Source organism: Hypanus sabinus, chromosome 10 (assembly GCF_030144855.1).
Source record: "Hypanus sabinus isolate sHypSab1 chromosome 10, sHypSab1.hap1, whole genome shotgun sequence".
Classification (NCBI taxonomy): Eukaryota; Metazoa; Chordata; class Chondrichthyes; order Myliobatiformes; family Dasyatidae; genus Hypanus; species Hypanus sabinus.
The window spans coordinates 45,831,695-45,851,991 of record NC_082715.1 but is presented as its reverse complement, the minus strand read 5'-3'; the positions used below and the strand labels follow the sequence as shown (position 1 = coordinate 45,851,991).

The 20,297-nt window shown below is 43.1% G+C and overlaps 1 protein-coding gene across 8 annotated transcripts in view; it reads left to right on the top strand.

Annotated features, from left to right (window-relative positions):
* The window catches only part of ldah (lipid droplet associated hydrolase), a 316,978-nt gene that overhangs the window by 276,155 nt on the left and 20,526 nt on the right, over window positions 1-20,297 (top strand). For all 8 annotated transcript variants that reach the window (XM_059981798.1, XM_059981799.1, XM_059981804.1 and 5 more), the window contains one exon: window positions 7,756-7,838. In XM_059981798.1, the coding sequence (XP_059837781.1) occupies window positions 7,756-7,838 (83 nt within the window). The remainder of the gene's footprint in view (window positions 1-7,755; window positions 7,839-20,297) is intronic.

Sequence of the window (20,297 nt, the reverse complement as noted above, 5' to 3'; positions counted from 1 at the left end):
TTCTCATGTGATCCACTGATTTGGACTCAGGCACCAAAAGTGCCATTTACTTGGAGGAACTTGATGGCTTATGTTTCAGTAAGGTGAAATTTTCCCTTTTGTCCCAAGATTGGTTTCAAAGTTTCAAATGTACATTTATTGTCAGAGAAATGTATACAATATACATCCTGAAATGCTTTTACTTTAAGTCCAAGTTCAAGTCACTTTTTATTGTCATTTCAACCATAACTGCTGGTACAGTACACAGTAAAAACAAGACAACGTTTTTCAGGACCATGGTGCTACATAAAACAATACAAAAACTACACTGAACTACGAAAACAACAGAAAAACTACACTAGCCTACAGACCTACCCAGGTGTGCATAAAGTGCACAAAACAGTACAGGCATTACAATAAATAATAAACAAGACAATAGGCACAGTAGAGGGCAGTATGTTGGTGTCAGTCCAGACTCTGGGTTTTGAGGAGTCTGATAGCTTCGGGGAAGAAACTGTTACAAAGTCTTGTCGTGAGAGCCTGAATGCTTCAGTGCCTTTTCGCACATGGCAGGAGGGAGAAGAGTTTGTATGTGCGGGGTCCTTCATAATGCTGTTTGCTTTGCGGATGCAGCGTGTAGTGTAAATGTCTGTAATGGCGGAAGAGAGACCCCAATGATCTTCTCAGCTGACCTCACTCTCCGCTGCAAGGTCTTGTGATCCAGGATGGTGCAATTTCCGAACCAGGCAGTGATGCAGCTGCTCAGGATGTTCTCAATACAACCCCTGTAGAATGTGGTGAGGATGGGGGGGTGGGAGATGGACTTTCCTCAGCCTTCACAGAAAGTAGAGATGCTGCTGGGCTTTCTTTGCTATGGAGCTGGTGTTGAGGGACCAGGTGAAATTCTCCACCAGGTGAACACCAAGAAATTTGGTGCTCTTAATGATCTCTTCTGAGGAGCTGTTGATGTTCGGTGGAGAGTGGTCGCTCCATGCCTCCTGAAGTCAACAACCATCTCTTTTGTTCACAATCAGAGACAAGTGGTTAGCTCTGTACCAGTCTATTAGCTGCTGCACCTCCATCCATTCACAACCATCCACAAAAAACAGTGGAATGTCCGCAGCTCCCCTCCCTCTCCTGCATAAGCAGCAGCAAGCAACGATCTCCCTCCCCCCACCAGCTAGAGCAACGAATCAGCACCCACCGCTGAGCACTCAAACATGCAGCAAAGTAACAGCAAAGACACAGACCTGCAGTACCCCAAAGACTACTCATTCACCCAGTATTCAACATACCACAGGCTCTCTCTCTCCCCCAATAAGAGAGAAAGAGGTCTCCGTTTCTCAGCAAGAGGAGAGACATAACAAGCAACTCAACTGTTTTACAATGTTAAAAGTCAGTTGCTTCTCTTTTTCCGAGCTCTGTGCCCAAAGATCTCAGGTCTCTGGGCACACAGCCATAGATCTTCCGATTCTCACGACACACAGATCTCCTGTCAGGACACTGATCTTCAATTCACCCGTCACCAGAGCCATGAGATCTTGGACCTCTGAAGGCGAGCTGAGCCCTTGGCATGTTGAATAAGGGCCAGTCATGAAACCCCAAGAGATGATCCCATTCCTGCAAAGAACCAAAGTCAGCATGTAACTCCAGGTCAAGGTCTTCAAAAGAACCCTGAAAGGGTTAAGAGATATTAAAGATGGAAATAGAGCTGTTTCCAAAGATGCAAGCAAAGGAGTCACTGTTTAGTGCCGTCATGACTAAGCTCCACCTCTTCTGTCATGGTTAAGATTGTACCTTGTATTCTATCACATAGAAGTTATAAAATAGTATATTTCTGCATGATATCAAAGCTGAAAAGTATACACCACAATCCCTTTCAACTGAAGAAATCAAGCTATTTTGTAAGGTCAAAAGGTTTGATGTGTTTCTTGGGAGGTGAAAGGAGTAGCTCTTCAGGAAGAGGAGAACCATAGCAATGACCTTCAAGTGTCCATCTGCAAGAAGACCCCTCTGTAATTACCACAATCATATTTGTGTCCTTTTGTAATTTTGGTCACAAGTATAGCATGCCCTCCAATTTGCAAATGTGGAAAATGAGGTTGTGAATTTGCAACTGAGGTTCCATTCTGACAAACTTTAGCACTGGTTTGGAGTTTTTGATTTTTTTTTTGGTGATAAATGGCCATCCCAAATCTAACCTGCCACTTGTAGTGGCAAAGGGCAGATTTGATGGAATGGAATCAAAATCATTATATCACAGAGATGGACCTGAGAGTCCTTTAAAGTCTCACTTACAAGTACTGACTACTTATTTGTGCTTATTAAGTTCACCTCCATCCTTAGATCTCAATAAGGGTTTTCAGTCAGAGACAGTCTTGACAGTGCTGACAAATCTAGACCAGTTCCTGAACCTCCCGCGTCATCACATTTTCCATTCAGCTTCAATTTTTGGGAGCCTGTAGAACTTCATTTCTTTCATGTCATTGGTGGAACATCCAGTGTACTTCAATCCAGTTCAACAATGCCATGTATTTTAGCTTCTGGATCTTAGTATGTCATTGGCAGTTATACTACAGTAACTTCCCAGAACCTCCCAAATTAGTGATGAACACCATCAGAAAAGATACACTCTATGAGTGCATTGAAATATCATCACTGCCAAGTTCGCTTCCAAGTAATACAGTACTGCATTTGCTCTGACTAAACATTGTTACTGTATTCACGACTGGTGTAGAAGTATGGTAACTGTTTATTTATGATATTCTGAGACCACCTTCAATGTGTGTTCTATAGCAGTCTAGAAAGAAAAACTGTCATTACCTTTTTAAGTACTGTTAGGGTTGAGCAATAAATTCTGACTTAACAGTGACACTCAAGAATAAACACAGAGAAAGCAATTCTCTTGTCAAGTAACCTTGAAAAGTGAAAGATAGAATGAATCTCAGTATGTCACCTCAGAAGAGAGTAAACATATTCTATTTCTGTCGTGACTACTTCTGGGTAGGATATAGGTTTCCTTCAGATCTATTTGGGAGATAACAGCCCCAGAACAGGTTTCCTTTTGCTTCAACAAATTGGCTCATCTGGAGGGCAGGAACATCTTGGTATTCAAAGCTGCATGAAGAATTTAGGACTGAAGAATTCGGAGCTAATTTCTGCACTCCTGAAATACTTCCCTTTCAAATTGTGAAAAAAATGGTTAAATTAATGAGCAAGGATTGCTTGCTAGCGGTGTGTTGCTTTAAAAGACATGCATATTTCTGCATTCACACTTCCCAACCAACCTAATTCTATCAGATCAAGTCTTGTCCATTTTTGTTTTAGAATTAAATTGCACGCAATATTAACTGAGGTATAATAAAGCCTTTCGGTGAGATAATTAATGGTGAATATCAGAATGTCACTGAGTAGGGAAGTCCCAGATGACTAAAACGGCATTGCAAGGCAATGTAATTTCTTTAAAAGAGCCTTTCTTAAATATGTTTTCCCTTATTCAAATTGACCACAAAATTATACCACGTAGATCTGAACTTCCAAGAAGGAGAATGATCCCTGAATGCAATGTGAAACAGAACCAAAAACTGTTGCTGATGTTCTGTTTTGTCACTGTTTGATTTTATTCAGGATTGTCTTATAAGCCATAATTTCTAATGTAATGGCAACTACAGTATTTGGATTGCATCATAGTTCTCAGAGGTGAAGTGTGGGGAGGAGGATAATTTAAAAACTCCTAAACAAATACATTCAAAACTTTATCAGTAAATGCTGCTTTGTCCAAATAAAACCAATAGAGATGAAACAAATTGTCCAGATTGTTTCAGACAATTACCTAAACTGGTTCCTAGTACGGTACCTGTTTCTGGTTTGATTGCTCAATCATTAAGTGGAAGAAAGTGTAGATTTGAGCTACAAGGTATTTAAGTATTGCTACAGTCCTTAATCTGTACTTTATAATTCTTCAAAGTGATGTGCAAAGTTAATACAGTTATTAGTTGAGCAACTTTAAATTAAAGTTATCATGAGCCAAGAAGCAAGAGTAAATTATAGTTTGAAGGAGCCAGTCGATTTTTGGTTCCATTTTCTATACTTACATCCAAATAAATTAGGTGTTATTTCTTTAAACATACTAATTGCATTTTAAAAGTGGACTGAAACACTTGGCTTAAGGTCCGAACATTCTGTTTTACATGTTTAGCCTGTTTTATTCACATACTGATTCAACATGGTCTTTATGGTACCTGCAACACAATGCAGAGCTCACAAACAGATTCTGCCACTAATGACATGTTTCTGCTGTGGAACAGAAGTTAAGTGGTGTTTCAATAGTGTGACACCCGCTGCTCAAGCATCACTAATGGATTCCATTAAAACAAAAAAATATAAATCATCAAACTTGTGCAGAAGGAAATCACTAAGTTGCTTACATCAAAATCAAGTACAGGAATAGGTGCAGTTGGCAGTATCATATATTTAAGACATGCCATTGTTTAATGTTTCCCCATACTTTTATTCTGCTTTTCTCTTTTCCACAGATAGTTTCTTCTGAATTTCACACTGCAACATTGAGGTTAGCTTCATGTACTCAGTTGTATACATCACACATTTAATTTTGTTAATTGACATGGGACTTATATTTTTTTAATGATTTTTCAAACTCTTATCAATAATGCAAAACAAATGTTCCACAGAGGAAGCTTTCTATTGGCAAAATGCCATTTTATAAAACACTGCAGGGAAGCAAAACCTTTAAGAGCATACTTATGGTCAGACTAACACAACACAGATTCACAACGGAGGGACAATACCCCTTACTGTAACTGGCCTATCTTTCTTACTTAGAATTGAAACTTATTGCGACATGTTACCTTAAAAAATGTGTAGGTGGTTTTATTGTAGCTATAGTTTAAGTTTGAAATACACGGGAGCTTTTCATAGCATGGAGTTATTTTAAACTGTTCAACCAAGGAGTAGAAAAAAAAACAAATTAGTCTTCTTTATGAAAGTGAAAATTGTAAAATTTCTGCAATGGGCTGACAAGTCACATGACCAGTTTTGTGTCAGGCAGAAAGTTGAACATCAGCTTCAGACTTTCTCAGTGATCTTGCAAGCTGGAATAAAATAGTCTGTTAATGTTTGCGTAGAGTTGGTGTACACTAACATACATTAAGGAATTCAAACTATTTGCATTAAAGGCATGCTACTTTTGAATGTTCAGTGTCTCTACAAAGTAAGTAAATTTATTAAGAGGCAAAATGAGTGTGATTCCTTAGAATGTCTGATCTATTGTGTATTTAATATTTCAGTAATATTTGAGTGATATTGTAAATATATTGTTTGATTAAGCGTCCTTAATTGTTAAAATAATTCATTACGCATTACGAGTAAAAGTACGTGAATGACATACGTCTTCCATGCCACCATTTCCGATGTGCCCGAGTCTCGCTTAAAGTAAAACTGAAACTGAGACACGCATTCCGGACTTTTTCCCGACTTTTGCATTTTTCTTCCTATTAGTTTTATGTTTTGGAGTTATAAGACATAACACTATCACCCTCCAAAAAATGTTTATGAGCTTTGACAAATTGAAAAATGATTGTTATTGTAATCAGTTTTCCAGTTAATTCATTGGGAAGATGATTGTATTCGTCATTTTATTCTCCCATGCACAGTTAGGGCATACGTTGATTACAATTTTGCAACTCTTTGTGAAAATCTGTCTGATGAGCCAAATAAATTCACCACATTTTATTTATTTGTTTATTTTATTTCAAGATACAGCATGGTAACAGGCCTTTACTTCCTAACAAGTCTGCACTGCCCAGTTATGCCCATGTAACCAATTTACCTACTTACGGAGGAAGCTATTACACCAGGAAGAAACCTACATGGGCATGGGGAGGGTGTACAACTCCTCACAGATAACGGCAGGATTGAACCCAGGTCGTGGGCACTGTAATAGCTTTATACTAACAGCTACACCAGCACATTACTCCAAAGTAATTTGTTTATAGTGTGCTCTTTTTTTTAGGAAAAAAGGTCGTAAGAGAAGTATGGAAGGAACATTTCAAAAATTAGTTAAGGATTCTCTTGAAAGGAGATTCTGTTCTTAAATGTGAAATTGCCGAGTGGCAATACCATTGTTTGGTGGCAGATGATATTGAAAGATTGATCTGTCTATAATTGATGAACTACAAGCTTTTGGTCTATGATCAAGAATTTGAAGTTACATGCAGGTTAGCTCTCACTGTGGCCCAGTGTCTGACAATCTAGATAAATATGGAAAAGTGCAGAAGAGAAATTTAGGTCAATGGATCAGAGATCAATGGACTGCATAGAACTGGGCTTGATTCCGGCTCTTTCAGACAATCTAAATTAAAAGCAGCTATTCAAATGCTGCAGTGTAATATCTGTGAAGTATGGCAGGGAGCTCTATAGTTCTACAAACCTCTACGTAAAACAAGTTTCTTTGGCTTTTTGTTCAAAAATACATTGGCTCAGATTTTCCTGGCAAGTGTAAAGAAGACAGAGGTTCCATGTATACGTAGTTAAACATGGAAGTCCAAACTTAAACTTTGCTTTAATTCCTCTACATTACACTGGAGAATCACTGCTCAGGTTAGAAGTGGCACAGAATCTGAAACCCCATTAATTTCAGTGGGTTTTGGATATCTTGAACATGAAAGGAAATATGAAGGTTTTCATTATTTTGGCTTGTTTCAGGGTGCTTATTTATAACAGTTCCTGGTGTTCTTAGAATTTTTTAACAGATATGTACTTAAATTTTCATAGCTCTGAATTGTCTTTAAATGCAAGACACTTAAATCCTGTAGAAGCTACGAGGTTTACTGCTGCCTGGGTTTGAGAGCATGTCTCATGAGGATAGGTTGCACAAGTTAGGACTTTTCTCTTTGGAGCAAAGGAGGATGAGAGGTGACATGATAGAAGTGTACAAGATGCTAAGAGGCATAGATCGAGTGAATGGCCAGAAATCTTTTCCCCAGACCGGAGATGGCTAATACAAGGGGGCACAATATTAAGGTGATTGGAAGGAAGTATAGGGGAGATGTCAGAGGTAAGTTTTAACACAGAGTGCTCAGTGCATGGAACACGCTGTATGGGATAGTGGTAGAGGTTGATATATTAGGGACATTTAAGAAACTCTTAGATAGGTATATGAATAATTGGATTGAGCTTAGAATAGGTTAAAGAGTTGGTACAGCAGTGTAGGCAAAGGAGCCTGTATTATGTTGTAATGTTCTATCTTCCTTGTAAAGATTTGGACAGTTAGTAACACCGGGCATGAGTATCCCTCGGTGTGTCTTTGCAAGTCCAGATATTACCGAGGTCACACTGCTGCAATCTGGTCAGCTTTAGACCAGCATGTTGGACCTTCCACAGGTAGGTATGAAACTGGGTTCACTGGGTACAGTTGTTCCAGGAGTTAGCAGCAAGCAGCAGACCAGTATCAGCTAGACCTAATCCGTGGTCTTTCCAGATTACAAACTGCTGAAAGCTGCTCTGATGTAGCTGAAATTTGTTTCATAATTTTGAATATTTCTGTTGTATTATCCTATATCTCTGTACTGATGGTGAGGAAAAAGCCCCAGCATAGATGTAATCTAACTAGTGTTTTAATGAAGACTATATTCAATCAATGCTGACATTGAGAATGAAATAGTCCTGCTATTGTTTTTATGATAAAGAACTTCTTCAGAAGTGTTCTGTTTAATATCATGATAACATGCTCATTTGAGAATTCTGTTTTATCTGCAGCTAATGCCATGTATATGGGAAGCCAGGAGATGATGCAAGTTGTGCAAAGGGACAATTCCACTATCAAACACTTTTTGAATAAGGTACTGCTGTCTCAGGCTTGTAACCAAAGTTCTGTTGGCTTATTTTTGAAATCATTCTTTCAAATACAAGTTAAAAATGTTAAAGTGGACCATTCCATCAAGTTTCGGAGTGTTCCAGTTATGGAATCCTCACAGTAAGAAATTCTTGGAATAGCTTGGTCAGCATAAAGTCTGAATAATTCTTTAACAGCTGAGATTATTCATGAGGTTGTGTGTTAAAAATCAGTTAGAAGGTATGCACGTCCACTCAAAGTATATTTTAAATGTGTCCATGAAATCATTTAATGGATAGATATGAATATTGCTAGATGGAAACCATACAGTATCATGTACAATATCAAGACAAAGTACAGACTTTATTAGCCTATTAAGTGCAAGTAATGTAGGAAACGAAGTAAGATTAATGGGTCACAGATTTTTATACTAGTTGCAACCCAAGCTAAATACAGGTCCATTTTGAATTATTTTGAAAAAAATGAAAGCACAGTCTCTTCTGACAAGCTCTAATCCCCCACTACCAAATAAATGTAGGGTTTGTTTAATGCAGATTGTGGACTGCTGGTGATAAGGAAAAGAAAGGTTTGCATCAAAGTCTTCTCATCTTTCTTCAAGGACTATACACAGTCATGAGTTCTGCCATGTCTACTAATTTCTACTGTTCAGTCATCTTCTTAGCAAGTTTTTATCTGAGTATTTATTGTTCATTAAGATAAGTAATATTTTGCTACCATTAGGTAACAGCAGCAAGCCCTCCCAGATGTAGTACAGCACTACTGAATGCAGCATAGTGCCTCCATCCACAGAAAAGTTTTGACCCTGTACCCTATTATTGGACCCCCTCAACCAAACAGCTTTGCTCATTCAGTGAGAAACTTCTGGGCTTTAGTCCATAAAGGAAATTTCAGATTTTGAACCTCTCATCACAATCAACAAGTTGCCTGTCCACATAAGCAGCCTGCCAGTTTTAATGGAATGAGGCCAGATCATAATAAGGGATTGGTCTTCCCATCACCACTTTGCCAACGTGAAGCAAATGTTCTTTTTATTACCCATCCACTACCGAACCTAATCCAGAAAACTTCAATGCAGGCTTTCCTTAAGACTGTATTGTTCTAAAAGAGTATCAAATGAGTATCACCTTCAATTAGTTTGATTTTATTAATGTGCTCTAATTATAATAGAGCATAGAATAATACAGTACAGAAACAGGGCCTTCTACCCATAATGTTGTGTTGAACTAATTAAACTAGTAATTAAATGCCTAATTAAACTAGTTCCTACTAACTACAAAGTCCTTGTATATGCCTGTCAAAGAGTCTCTGCTGTATTTACTTCCACCACCGTCCCTGGCAGTGCATCTCAGACACCCAAACACTCCCTGCTCTGCACATCTCCTGTTGTACTGTTACATTTGAAACATTTATCTTCAACTTTAATGGGGATTCCCAGAAATGCCCTCTGTCAAGTGACTGTGTGCAAAGATTCTCATGGTAAGCTAATGTTGCAGGAACTATCATTTTGCCAGATTTCAGCACATTTAGGTTAGGACTTGAAGCATGATTCTGTACCTTTTTTAATGTATGCTTTAAAATGTAAACGTTGCCCGCTGATTAGCTGTTGTGTCCCCAGAATTAATTTCCAGTGTTCGATGTTGGCAGACCTATTGATGAATTAAAAGAAAAGTCATTCACCATTTCAGCTTTTAAGGCAAACGCGGGCAACTTTGAGGCAGGCACGTCCTCATTATAATTAACCAACTCTGAAAGAATCTGTAAAAGACTTCCGGTTAATACAATACTTAACATTTAATGGATTCTATCTGGAGAAGTTGCTATGAAAAATGTGTGAAATTTGAGCACACACCACAGTCTGCTAATTATGTCAAGGCCAAGGTGAGGTCTTTGTCGGTGTTATCCACTATCATCACATTTCTTTGTTCTTGCCTTATATGCTGCAGTTATTATGTATTTGATGCAGATTCTAATAGATGAGTTATATAAAGGGACAGAATACACTCATAATCCTTCTTTTACTACCTGCACAGTTAAAATAGAGCTGCTCACAATTAAGGGAATGGTGTTTGGGTATTTGTCATCAGTTGTTGAGGAAACATGTCAGATGAAATGAGATCTTGTACATACAGATGTTAGTGAATTGTTATCAAACAACCTGCCATGGAAACTTAATTTTACAGCTGTGCATCCATATTCCTTCAGGATTATATTAAGGTTGGAGATTTGGCTTATGCCAAATACTCTACCAATTGCTGCCCAGATGCCAGTGAAATTTTATTGATATAAAAATGTAGTATTCTTTCTGCAGTTCACTAGCATTAGATCTAGTGCAGTGGAATGGCCAGTTATAATTAAATGTAAAGGTAAAGTATGAAACTTTGCCTGAAGTTAAGTTAAACAGCTATTATTATTGAAAATATTGTACCTGTTATTTTATGCTGATAATTATAACCCTGCTAGCAACATGCATTGCAATATTTAGTGTCAATTTATCCATCTTCCATCCTTCCAGAACGCATGCAGTGGTTATTTGATTTCAAAAATTATTGCTTGCCATTAACATGTTCCTGTTTACCCAAGAGCTGTTGTCACCATTCACCAAACTGTCTCTTCTTGATTTTCTGTGCAAAGCTGTATTATTGTTAGATATAGCCATTCACCCTACCTGGTGCAAGGGGTCAATAGCATCTGTGATCAGCTAACAAAGAAAAAGTCCTTCAATCAATCAGATTGGGGAATCCATATGGATCAGCTGGGGTGGTGGATGACTGAAAGCAATGTAGTTCGGAGGTGGTTACACTGTAGGTTCAGAAAGATAAATGCATGACTGTCAGGAATGGCAGGCAGACACTACAGGAAATGCCTGTGAATACTGTTGAGGGGATAGCCTCTCAGGGGAAAGCAGCAGAAGGCAGATCAGTGGCACCACATCTAACTCTGCTGAGCAGCAAGCCATAGTGATAAGAGACTTAATAGTATGGTGGGGGAGGGATGAGGTCAGACAGGGTAGTAGTATAGCGCCATGATGAAGTGTTGCCACCATAGTGCCAGGGTCACCATTCTGAAGGGAGAGTGTGAGTAACCAGAAGTTATCCATGGCAGTCCCAATGACATGGGTAAAGAGAGAGATGAGGTCCTGTAAAAGGAGTTTAGAGAGTTAGGTAAAAGCTGAAAAGCAAAACCTCTGAGGCAATAATCTCCCTTTGCCACAAGGTAGGGAGTTTAGAATTGAGTAGCCAGAATGGCTACGTGTATGGCTCAGGAGCTGGGTAAGGCTTCAGATGTATTGATGGCTGTAATTTTTTTCTGGGCAGGGTAACCTGAACAAGGACTGTTTACACCTAAACCTGAGGGGGACTACTAATCTGGTGGGAAGATTTTCCATTCAAACTAAAGACACAGGCAGATGGAACCGGAATGCAGTAAGAGGGGAGTAATAAGCATACGGAGTAAATGGAGCAGGCAAGTCTTATGGGAAGAGCAGCTAGAGGTGGCTGGGGAGGCATATGAGAGCTGTAATCTTAACTGTATTCACTTTAGTACGAGGGGACTTTCAGCTAAAATGCATAAGCTGAAAACATAGATCGACATGAGGTGATGGTATTATGGCCATCACGGAAATGTAACAGAGGGAAGGATAGGATTGGCAGCTCAATTTCCCTGGGTATAGCAGATGTGATGGGGGAATTCCAAAAGGAGAGGAGGTGTCGCAGTGTTGAACAGGGAAAGAATTACAGCAATACTCAGGAAAGACATCCTGGGGCTAAATAAATTAAAGTTTAAGAAAGGGGCAATCACTTTCATTGATTATACCACAGGCCTCCAAAAAATAATCAGGAGGATTTCGAAGAACAAATGTGTAGACATGCAAAAGGGTTAGGATTGTAGTAGTTGGTGATCTCCCTAATATTGACTGGGACAAGTGTAAGGGGCCCAAATGGGATGAAATTTTTAAGTGCATCCAGGAAAATTTTTATAGCAGTCTATAGAGAGTCCCATTAGGAAGGGAACTGTATTCACCCTTAGGGAAATGAGTGGTGGTTATTGGATTCTGATGTTTTAATCCAAGGTTTTTACAGAAATCAGGAAGAAGGCACAAACTTCACAGTTGTTTTATTAAGCATTAATAGAACATAGATAAATTGAAATGAACCATGCTAGAGGTCTACTAAGGGAAGAGGGAGAGAAAAAAAGCTAAAACAACACTACTTTGAGGTGAGCTATAAGGAAATTTCATTCAAATTTGTAGATGAGAGTTAACCAATGAGATACCCTCTATACAAATAAGGCAATACAAAGAAATGCTTCCAGAATAGAGGGCTATAGGTAAGCCTAGTAATTTCTAAGGTAGAGAAATGTTCGGCACAACTTTGTGAGCTGAAGGGCTGGAGGTTTTCTATGTTTCTATGTTATAATTAGAGTTTGTATAACCACTAGGGGAAAATACTAAACAACTGCATATACATATTGTGAAGCACACTAGGCAGTAACTTGCATATAAGAACTACTTAAAATACAAGCAGATAATTAATTGTTAAACTACAAAGAAAATAACAATTAAACAGTCTAATCTAAGAATTAAACAGTCGGATCCAACAGTGTCTCTGTAGAAAACCTTTATAAACAGTGACTATAACTCAGTAAGATTTAAGGTAGTTACTGAAAGGGATAAATTGGACACAGAATTAAGTTCTAAAGCTGAAGGAGAGCTGATTTCAATTACAAGAAATGACTGGTAAAAGAATATTGGGAGCTGCTGCAAGAGGGAAAAACAGCAGTGGGACACATTTTTAAAGCAAAACATTGAGAGTTCTTGGGTGGCAGGGTGGAGATATGTGTTTACCTAAGGAGGTGTAAAGCACTCCTTTCCTCCATTAGCCTACAGATCACCCTTGGGCAAGATGTAGCACCCTGATCAGGGTTACATAGATGGCCGTGTGAGCAGCTGGTATATATCACAAGTCCTGGTTATGTAACCACTGATGCCAGGCAGACAATCCCTTAAGAGTATTGATAATCACTGGGGGTACCCAAATTATAAAGACACTGGCTAGTAGAAGGCAATGGCAAACCAGTTCTGTAGAAAAATTAGCTCAAAGTAATTATGGTCATTGAGCCATGATCATCCATGTCATACGACACAGCCCATATTGATGAGGAGTAAAGTTCAGTCACCATGTTCCTATATGGCAAGAAGCAAATAAACTTTGGGACTAAGGAGCCTTTCTTAACAATGGAAATTGAGAATTTGATCAGAAACAAGAGGAAGCATATGTCAGATATAGGAAATTGTTATGTGAGTCCTTTGATGTTTATAGAGGATATAAGAGAGATCTAAAGAAAGCATCTAGGAGAATGAAAGGGAACATGAAAAGACCATGTCCATCAGAAATAAAGAGAATTTCACAACATTTTATGTGTATTTGAAGCAAAAGGATATCAAAGCGGGAGTCTTTGTGTTGACCCAGGAATTATGTGTGGTATTCTGCATGAATCCTTTGCATCAGTATTCACCGGGAGGAAGATGGAGATTAGGGAGGTGTATGCCAATAGTCTAGAATGTGTGTATATTGGGAAAGAATAAGGGTTAGAGATATTAATAAGCATTAATGTAGACAAATCCACAGCGCCTGATGAAATCTAACCCAAGGAGATATTGAAAGCAAGCGAGGGGACTACCAGAGCTCTGATGGAAATGTTCGCATCATTTTTAGCCGTGGATGAGGTACCAGAAGAATGGAGCATTGAATATGAAATGTTGTTCCTGTATTCAAGAAGGGCAGCAGGATAAGTCAAGAAACTACAGGCAGTAGGCCTAAGTCTATAGTAGGTAAGCTATTGGGAAAAGAAAACACTAGGTGTTGCGTTTATAATTGGGAAAGGTATAGTAGATACTGATTTGGGAGAGCCATTCTGGTTTTGTACATGGGAAATCCTCCCTCACAAATCCAACTGAGTTTCTTGATGAGGTTTCTATGAAAAATGATGAAAGCAAGGTGGTACTCGTGGACTTTAGCAAGGTCCTATAGGGTAGACAGGTCCAGGAAGTTGCAATACGTGCATCCAAAATGTTTTGAAAAACTAGATCCATATTTAACTTAGTGATGATAGGAGGCAGAGGGTAATGGTGGAAGCTTGCTTTTCTGTCTGGAAGTCTTTCGCCTCAGGGATCAGTGCTGAACATATTGTTGTTATCAGGTGACATGGATGAGATCGCTAAGGTCTGATAAGTACATTTGCTGATGACACGAAGATTAGTGAAGTTGTAATTAGCAAGCATGGTTGCCTAAGCATTAGGGACATAGATCAGCTGGAAACTTGGGCAGAGCAGTGGCAGATGGCATTTAATCTTGATGAGTGTGAGGTAATGTATTTTGGGTCATGTGATACTGGCAGGACTAATACTTTTGGGTAGTCTCATGCTGGCTGGAACCTTAAAAATTGTTGATGTTCAAAGGGACCTTGTTCAAAGCTCCATGAAAATGATGACATAGGAAGTTATTGAAAAAGAAATTTAGCTTGCTTGCATTCATAGGCAGGTAAATTGAGTATAAAAGTTGGACTTGACTTTGCAGCTGTACAAGACCACACTTTAGGCCACACTTGGAATAGTGTTTACAATTCTGGTCAGCGCACTATAGAAAAAATGCAGTAATGCTGGAAAGAGTGCTGAAGAGATTCACTAGGATGTTGCCTGGAATGGAGGATTTTACTAACAATTGTGACTGGATAGACTAAAATTTTTCATGGCACTGCAGGAATCTGAAAGGTGACCTTATGGACATTTAGGAAATGGTGTGGGCATACATTGGGCAGACTATCCGCCTTTTTTGTAGGGTAGGGGAGTCTAAAACTAAAGGGTGTGGCGACCCATTTCCTGGCACATCCGAACTGGCTCACAATTAGATAGCCTACGGGGGTTTGCGAGCACAGAGCTTTGGAGCCTCTGCGCCACGGGGGCAGGTTGAGGGAGGCTTAAAAGTGAGGCTGAGGATTTCGAATAAAGTTTTTTCCTTCGACTGCAGTTACCAACTCCGTGTCGTAATTTTAGCGCTGCATGTAGCACACCGCTACAATTGGTGACCCCGACGGTCCAAACGATTTTTGGACCAGAAATGACCGACGCCGCCTCTGTTCATGCGGTTTCGTTGAAACTGCCGGGTTTCTGGACACAGCGATCGAACCTATGGTTCCAGCAAGCCGAAGCCCAATTCCACGTTCACCAGATCACCTCAGAAGACACCTGCTACTACTACGTGGTGAGCTCCCTCGACCAGGACACAGCGGCCCAGGTCGCGGAGTTTGTACAGTCGCCCCTGGCAGACGGCAAGTACACGGAATTCAAAGCCCTGCTCCTCAGGACTTTCGGACTCTCACGGTGCGAGCGGGCTGCCCGTTTACTGCACCTGGATGGCTTGGGCGACAGACCTCCATCGGCTTTAATGAATGAGATGTTGTCTCTCGCCGACGGACACACACCCTGCCTCATGTTTGAGCAGGCATTCCTAGAGCAGCTGCCCGAGGACATACGCCTGCTGCTGTCCGACGCGGATTTCAGTGACCCCCGGAAGGTGGCAGCCCGGGCGGACTTGCTGTGGAACGCCAAAAAGGTGAGAGGGGCGTCCATTGCATGGATCTCCCAGCCAATCTCCCAGCAGCAAACCAGTCCAGGCCCGGCCGCAGAGCCCGCCAACCCCCGGCCCAATGAGCACTGGTGCTTCTACCACCAGCGGTGGGGCGCAGAAGCCCGCCGTTGTCGCCCGCCCTGCAAGTTCCCGGGAAACGCCAGGGCCAGCCGCCGCTGATGGCTATGGCGGTTGGCCATCGGGATAGCCTCCTGTATGTGTGGGACAGAAGGTCGGGACGTCGGTTTTTGGTCGACACTGGTGCCGAGATCAGCGTTTTACCTCCGACGAGTTACGACACCCGCAGCAGGGCACCGGGGCCCCCCCTGAGAGCCGTGAACGGCAGCACAGTAAGGACCTATGGCACCCGTCAGGTGCAGCTACAGTTCAGCTCCAACCAGTTCACGTGGGACTTTACACTGACCGCCGTAGCCCAACCGCTTCTGGGTGCGGATTTTTTGCGGGTCGACCTGCCCAGGAAGAGACTGGTACACGCCGAGACCTTTCAGACGTTCTCCCTGGGTGCAGCCCAGTTGCCAGCCCCTCACCTCGGCTCCATCACGCTGTCCGACAACGACTTCACCAGGGTCCTGGCGGATTTCCCATCGGTTCTGGCACCGCAGTTCACAGCGACCATGCCCCGACATGGCGTACAGCACCACATCCCGACCCAGGGACCACCGCTCCACGCCTGCGCTCGGCGGCTTCCCCCGGACAAGCTCCGACTGGCAAAGGAGGAGTTCAAGAGGATGGAGGAATTGGGGATCATCCGGCGGTCCAACAGCCCATGGGCCTCCCCCCTGCACATGGTGCCCAAAGCGACGGGAGGCTGGAGACCGTGCAGTGACTACCGCAGGCTGAACGAGGCTACCACACCGGACCGCTACCCTGTGCCGCACATTCAGGACTTTGCAGCAAACCTGCATGGCGCACGGATCTTCTCCAAGGTAGACCTCGTCCGAGGGTACCATCAAATCCTGATGCATCCTGACGACGTCCCCAAAACGGCTCTCATCACCCCGTTTGGCCTTTTCGAGTTCCTCCGCATGCCGTTCGGCCTGAAGAATGCCGCACAGACGTTCCAGCGGTTAATGGACGCGGTGGGACGGGACCTGGACTTCGCGTTCATCTATTTGGACGACATCCTCATAGCCAGCAGCAGTCGTCAGGAGCATCTGTCCCACCTCCGTCAACTCTGCGCCCAACTGAGTGAGTACGGTCTTACAATCAACCCCGTCAAATGCCAGTTCGGACTCGATACCATTGACTTCCTGGGCCACAGGATTACTAAAGACGGGGCAGCCCCTCTGCCCGCTAAGATAGATGCAGTCCGCCACTTCCCCCGACCCACCACGATCAAAGGCCTTCAGGAATTCGTAGGTATGGTCAATTTCTACCACCGCTTCCTCCCTTCAGCTGCCCGGATCATGCGCCCCCTGTTCGCCCTGATGTCAGGTCCGAGCAAGGACATTACCTGGGACGAGGAGTCCGCCGCCGCTTTCGTTCAAACGAAGGAAGCTTTGGCGAACGCCGCAATGCTAGTACATCCCAGAATGGACGCCCCTACCGCCCTCACAGTGGACGCATCAAACACGGCAGTCGGTGGGGTGCTGGAGCAACTCATCGCAAGTCGCTGGCAACCCCTGGCGTTTTTCAGCATACACCTGCAGCCACCCGAGCTCAAATACAGTGCTTTCGACCGGGAACTGTTGGCGCTTTACCTGGCAATCCGGCATTTCAGGTACTTCCTAGAATGTCGGCCCTTCACCGCGTTCACGGACCACAAACCGCTTACCTTTGCGTTTACGAAAGGGTCCGACCCCTGGTCGTCCCGCCAGCAACGCCACCTGTCCTACATCTCTGAATACACGACGGATGTCCGGCACGTCTCGGGTAAGGACAATGTCATGGCGGATGCGCTCTCTCGCCCTACCGTTCATGCCCTTTCCCAAGGGGTAGACTTTGAGGCACTGGCAGAGGCACAGCAGGCAGACGAGGAGATTCCGAGTTACAGAACCGCAGTCTCCGGTTTGCAGCTCCAGGACCTCCCCGTAGGCCCGGGTGAGAGGACCCTACTCTGTGACGTCGCCACCGGCCAGCCCCATCCCGTCGTCCCGACAGCCTGGCGGCGCCGTGTTTTCGACTCCATTCATAACTTGGTGCATCCCTCCATCCGGACGACTGTCGGGATGGTTTCCAGCAGGTTCGTTTGGCACGGACTCCGCAAACAGGTCAGTGAATGGACCAAAACGTGCATGCACTGCCAGACGGCCAAGGTGCAGCGGCACACCAAAGCCCCACCGCAGCAGTTCCATCCCACCCACCGGCGTTTCAACCACATTCATGTGGATATCGTGGGCCTTCTGCCAGTGTCGCGCGGAGCGCGGCACCTCCTGACTATCGTAGACCGGTTCTCAAGATCGCCAGAGGCGGTCCCGCTCACTGACACCACCTCCGAATCTTGCGCCCGAGCCCTGATCACCACCTGGATATCTCGCTTTGGTGTACCGGCCCACATTACCTCCGACAGAGGCGCCCAGTTCACCTCCAGCCTGTGGTCAGCTATGGCCAGCCTTTTGGGGACTCAGCTGCACCACACAACTGCCTACCACCCACAGTCAAACGGGCTAGTGGAGCGTTTCCACCATCACCTGAAGTCGGCCCTCATGGCCCGCCTGCGAGGAGCCAACTGGACGGATGAGCTTCCCTGGGTCCTACTCGGCATCCGCACAGTGCCCAAAGATGACCTGCACGCCTCGTCGGCCGAGTTGGTATACGGTGCGCCCCTGGTCGTCGCCGGGGAGTTCCTACCAGCCCCACGGGGGCAAGAGGAAGATCCCGCAGCAGTCCTGGGCAGACTACACGAGAAGCTCAGTAACCTGGCCCCCATACCCACTTCACAGCACGGGCGGCACCCGACCTGCGTACCCAAAGACCTGCAGAACTGTAAGTTTGTGTTTGTACGAAGGGGCGGGCATCGGCCACCGCTACAGCAGCCATATGAGGGGCCGTTTATGGTGCTCCGGAACAACGGGTCCACGTTCGTGCTGGACGTTGGGGGGAAAGAGGAGGTTTTCACGGTGGACCGACTCAAACCGGCCCATGTGGACCTGGCACAACCGGCCGAGTTTCCGGCACTTCGGCGCAGAGGCCGACCTCCCAAGCAGGTTCCGGCCCAGACTGTGGACATTGGGGGGTGTATCGCCGGTTCTGGGGGGGGGGGGGGTTATGTGGCGACCCATTTCCTGGCACATCCGAACCGGCTCACAATCAGATAGCCTACGGGGGTTTGCGAGCACAGAGCTTTGGAGCCTCTGCGCCACGGGGGCAGGTTGAGGGAGGCTTAAAAGTGAGGCTGAGGATTTCGAATAAAGTTTTTTCCTTTGACTGCAGTTACCGACTCCGTGTCGTAATTTTAGCGCTGCGTGTAGCACACCGCTACAAGGGCATAGTTTTAAAGTTGAGAGGAAATAGTCAATAGAGATATGTAGGCATGTATTTCATACAGACAACAGTGAGTATATGGAATAAGCTGCCAGAGGATGTAGTAGAGGCAAGTACAAACACTTTTAAAGAGCATTCTGAGATAATGGAATGGAGGGATGTGGGACAAATGCAATAAAATGGGATTAGCATTGACAGACATCCTTGATTGGCATGAACGAGTTGGACTGACTGGCCTGTTTCCATGCTGTCTGACTCTATGTGGCATCCAAAATATAAATGTAAAAGTTAAAACTATGAATTTTAAACTAGATATATATTTGAAAGCAAAGATTGGGGATAAATATAGTAACTTTTAAAAAACAGAAAAATAAAAGAGCGAGATAGGGAAACATAATTTTCAGTTAAATCTCCAACAATTGAACAATCCTGAAGAAAGTGTCTGGTTAAATGTAAAATTGATCTCAGGTTCACCTTCTGGACAACAACTTTCTATGAAGTCCCTTTTAGTGGTTCGCCTGGATTGAATTTTTAAATTTTGAGTTTGTTTTTTTTTGCGTAAATCAATCTATAGTTTTGTGATGTTTCTCAATACTGTATCCTCTTAATTGTGGGGAGTTAATACACATCTGTTCTTTGTGTTTTCCTGTCCTTTCCCCCAGAACTACCACAGGGTGGTAGAATGTGATGATAAGCAGGAAGACAGGAGAGAGACAGTGAGTGCTTAGTGAACCGGGATGATGAGTGTACATGATGTTCCTCTCCTGTTTCCCTCAAATACACATGCATATGTGCAGTAGTTCACATCTGCTGAGACCCATGAAAACTGTTGACAGTAATCCCATAACTAGCCAATTCTCAGGCATAAGCCAAAAGTCAGCCTTTGATTCCTCAGAGCATTAACTCTGGGATACTTGCACTGTGCCAATTGACTTCTGTAGATATCCCAGCTTTCAGGCTAGAAAATAAATGGCCAGCAGTCCTGTTAAAAGGAATGGAAAAGGTGAGTAGAGTTTTTCATTTGACTTATTCAAGTAGCTTAAATATTTTAGTTGATTTTAAGTCCAAGTGCATTTTTTCTAGTTTTCATCTTGTAAATTTTTGCAGGTAACTTTAATTGTTTTGACATCTTCTACATTTTCAGAAGGTCCAGGGTGCTTTTGAATGTCTGTGACCACATTGGCTGTCAAAGTCATTCTGTCAATGTGGCTGATCACTTGTAGTTTGTGAGCCCCTACACTGTATACCCTGTGCTAAACTTTTCCAGTGGCTGAGAGCCAAGCTACCTGGCAAACCCTGCATCCTGAACCACATAAAACACTGTAATTTGGATGAGGCAATCAGGAGTCTTGAGCCTCTATGCCTCTAAGGACCTT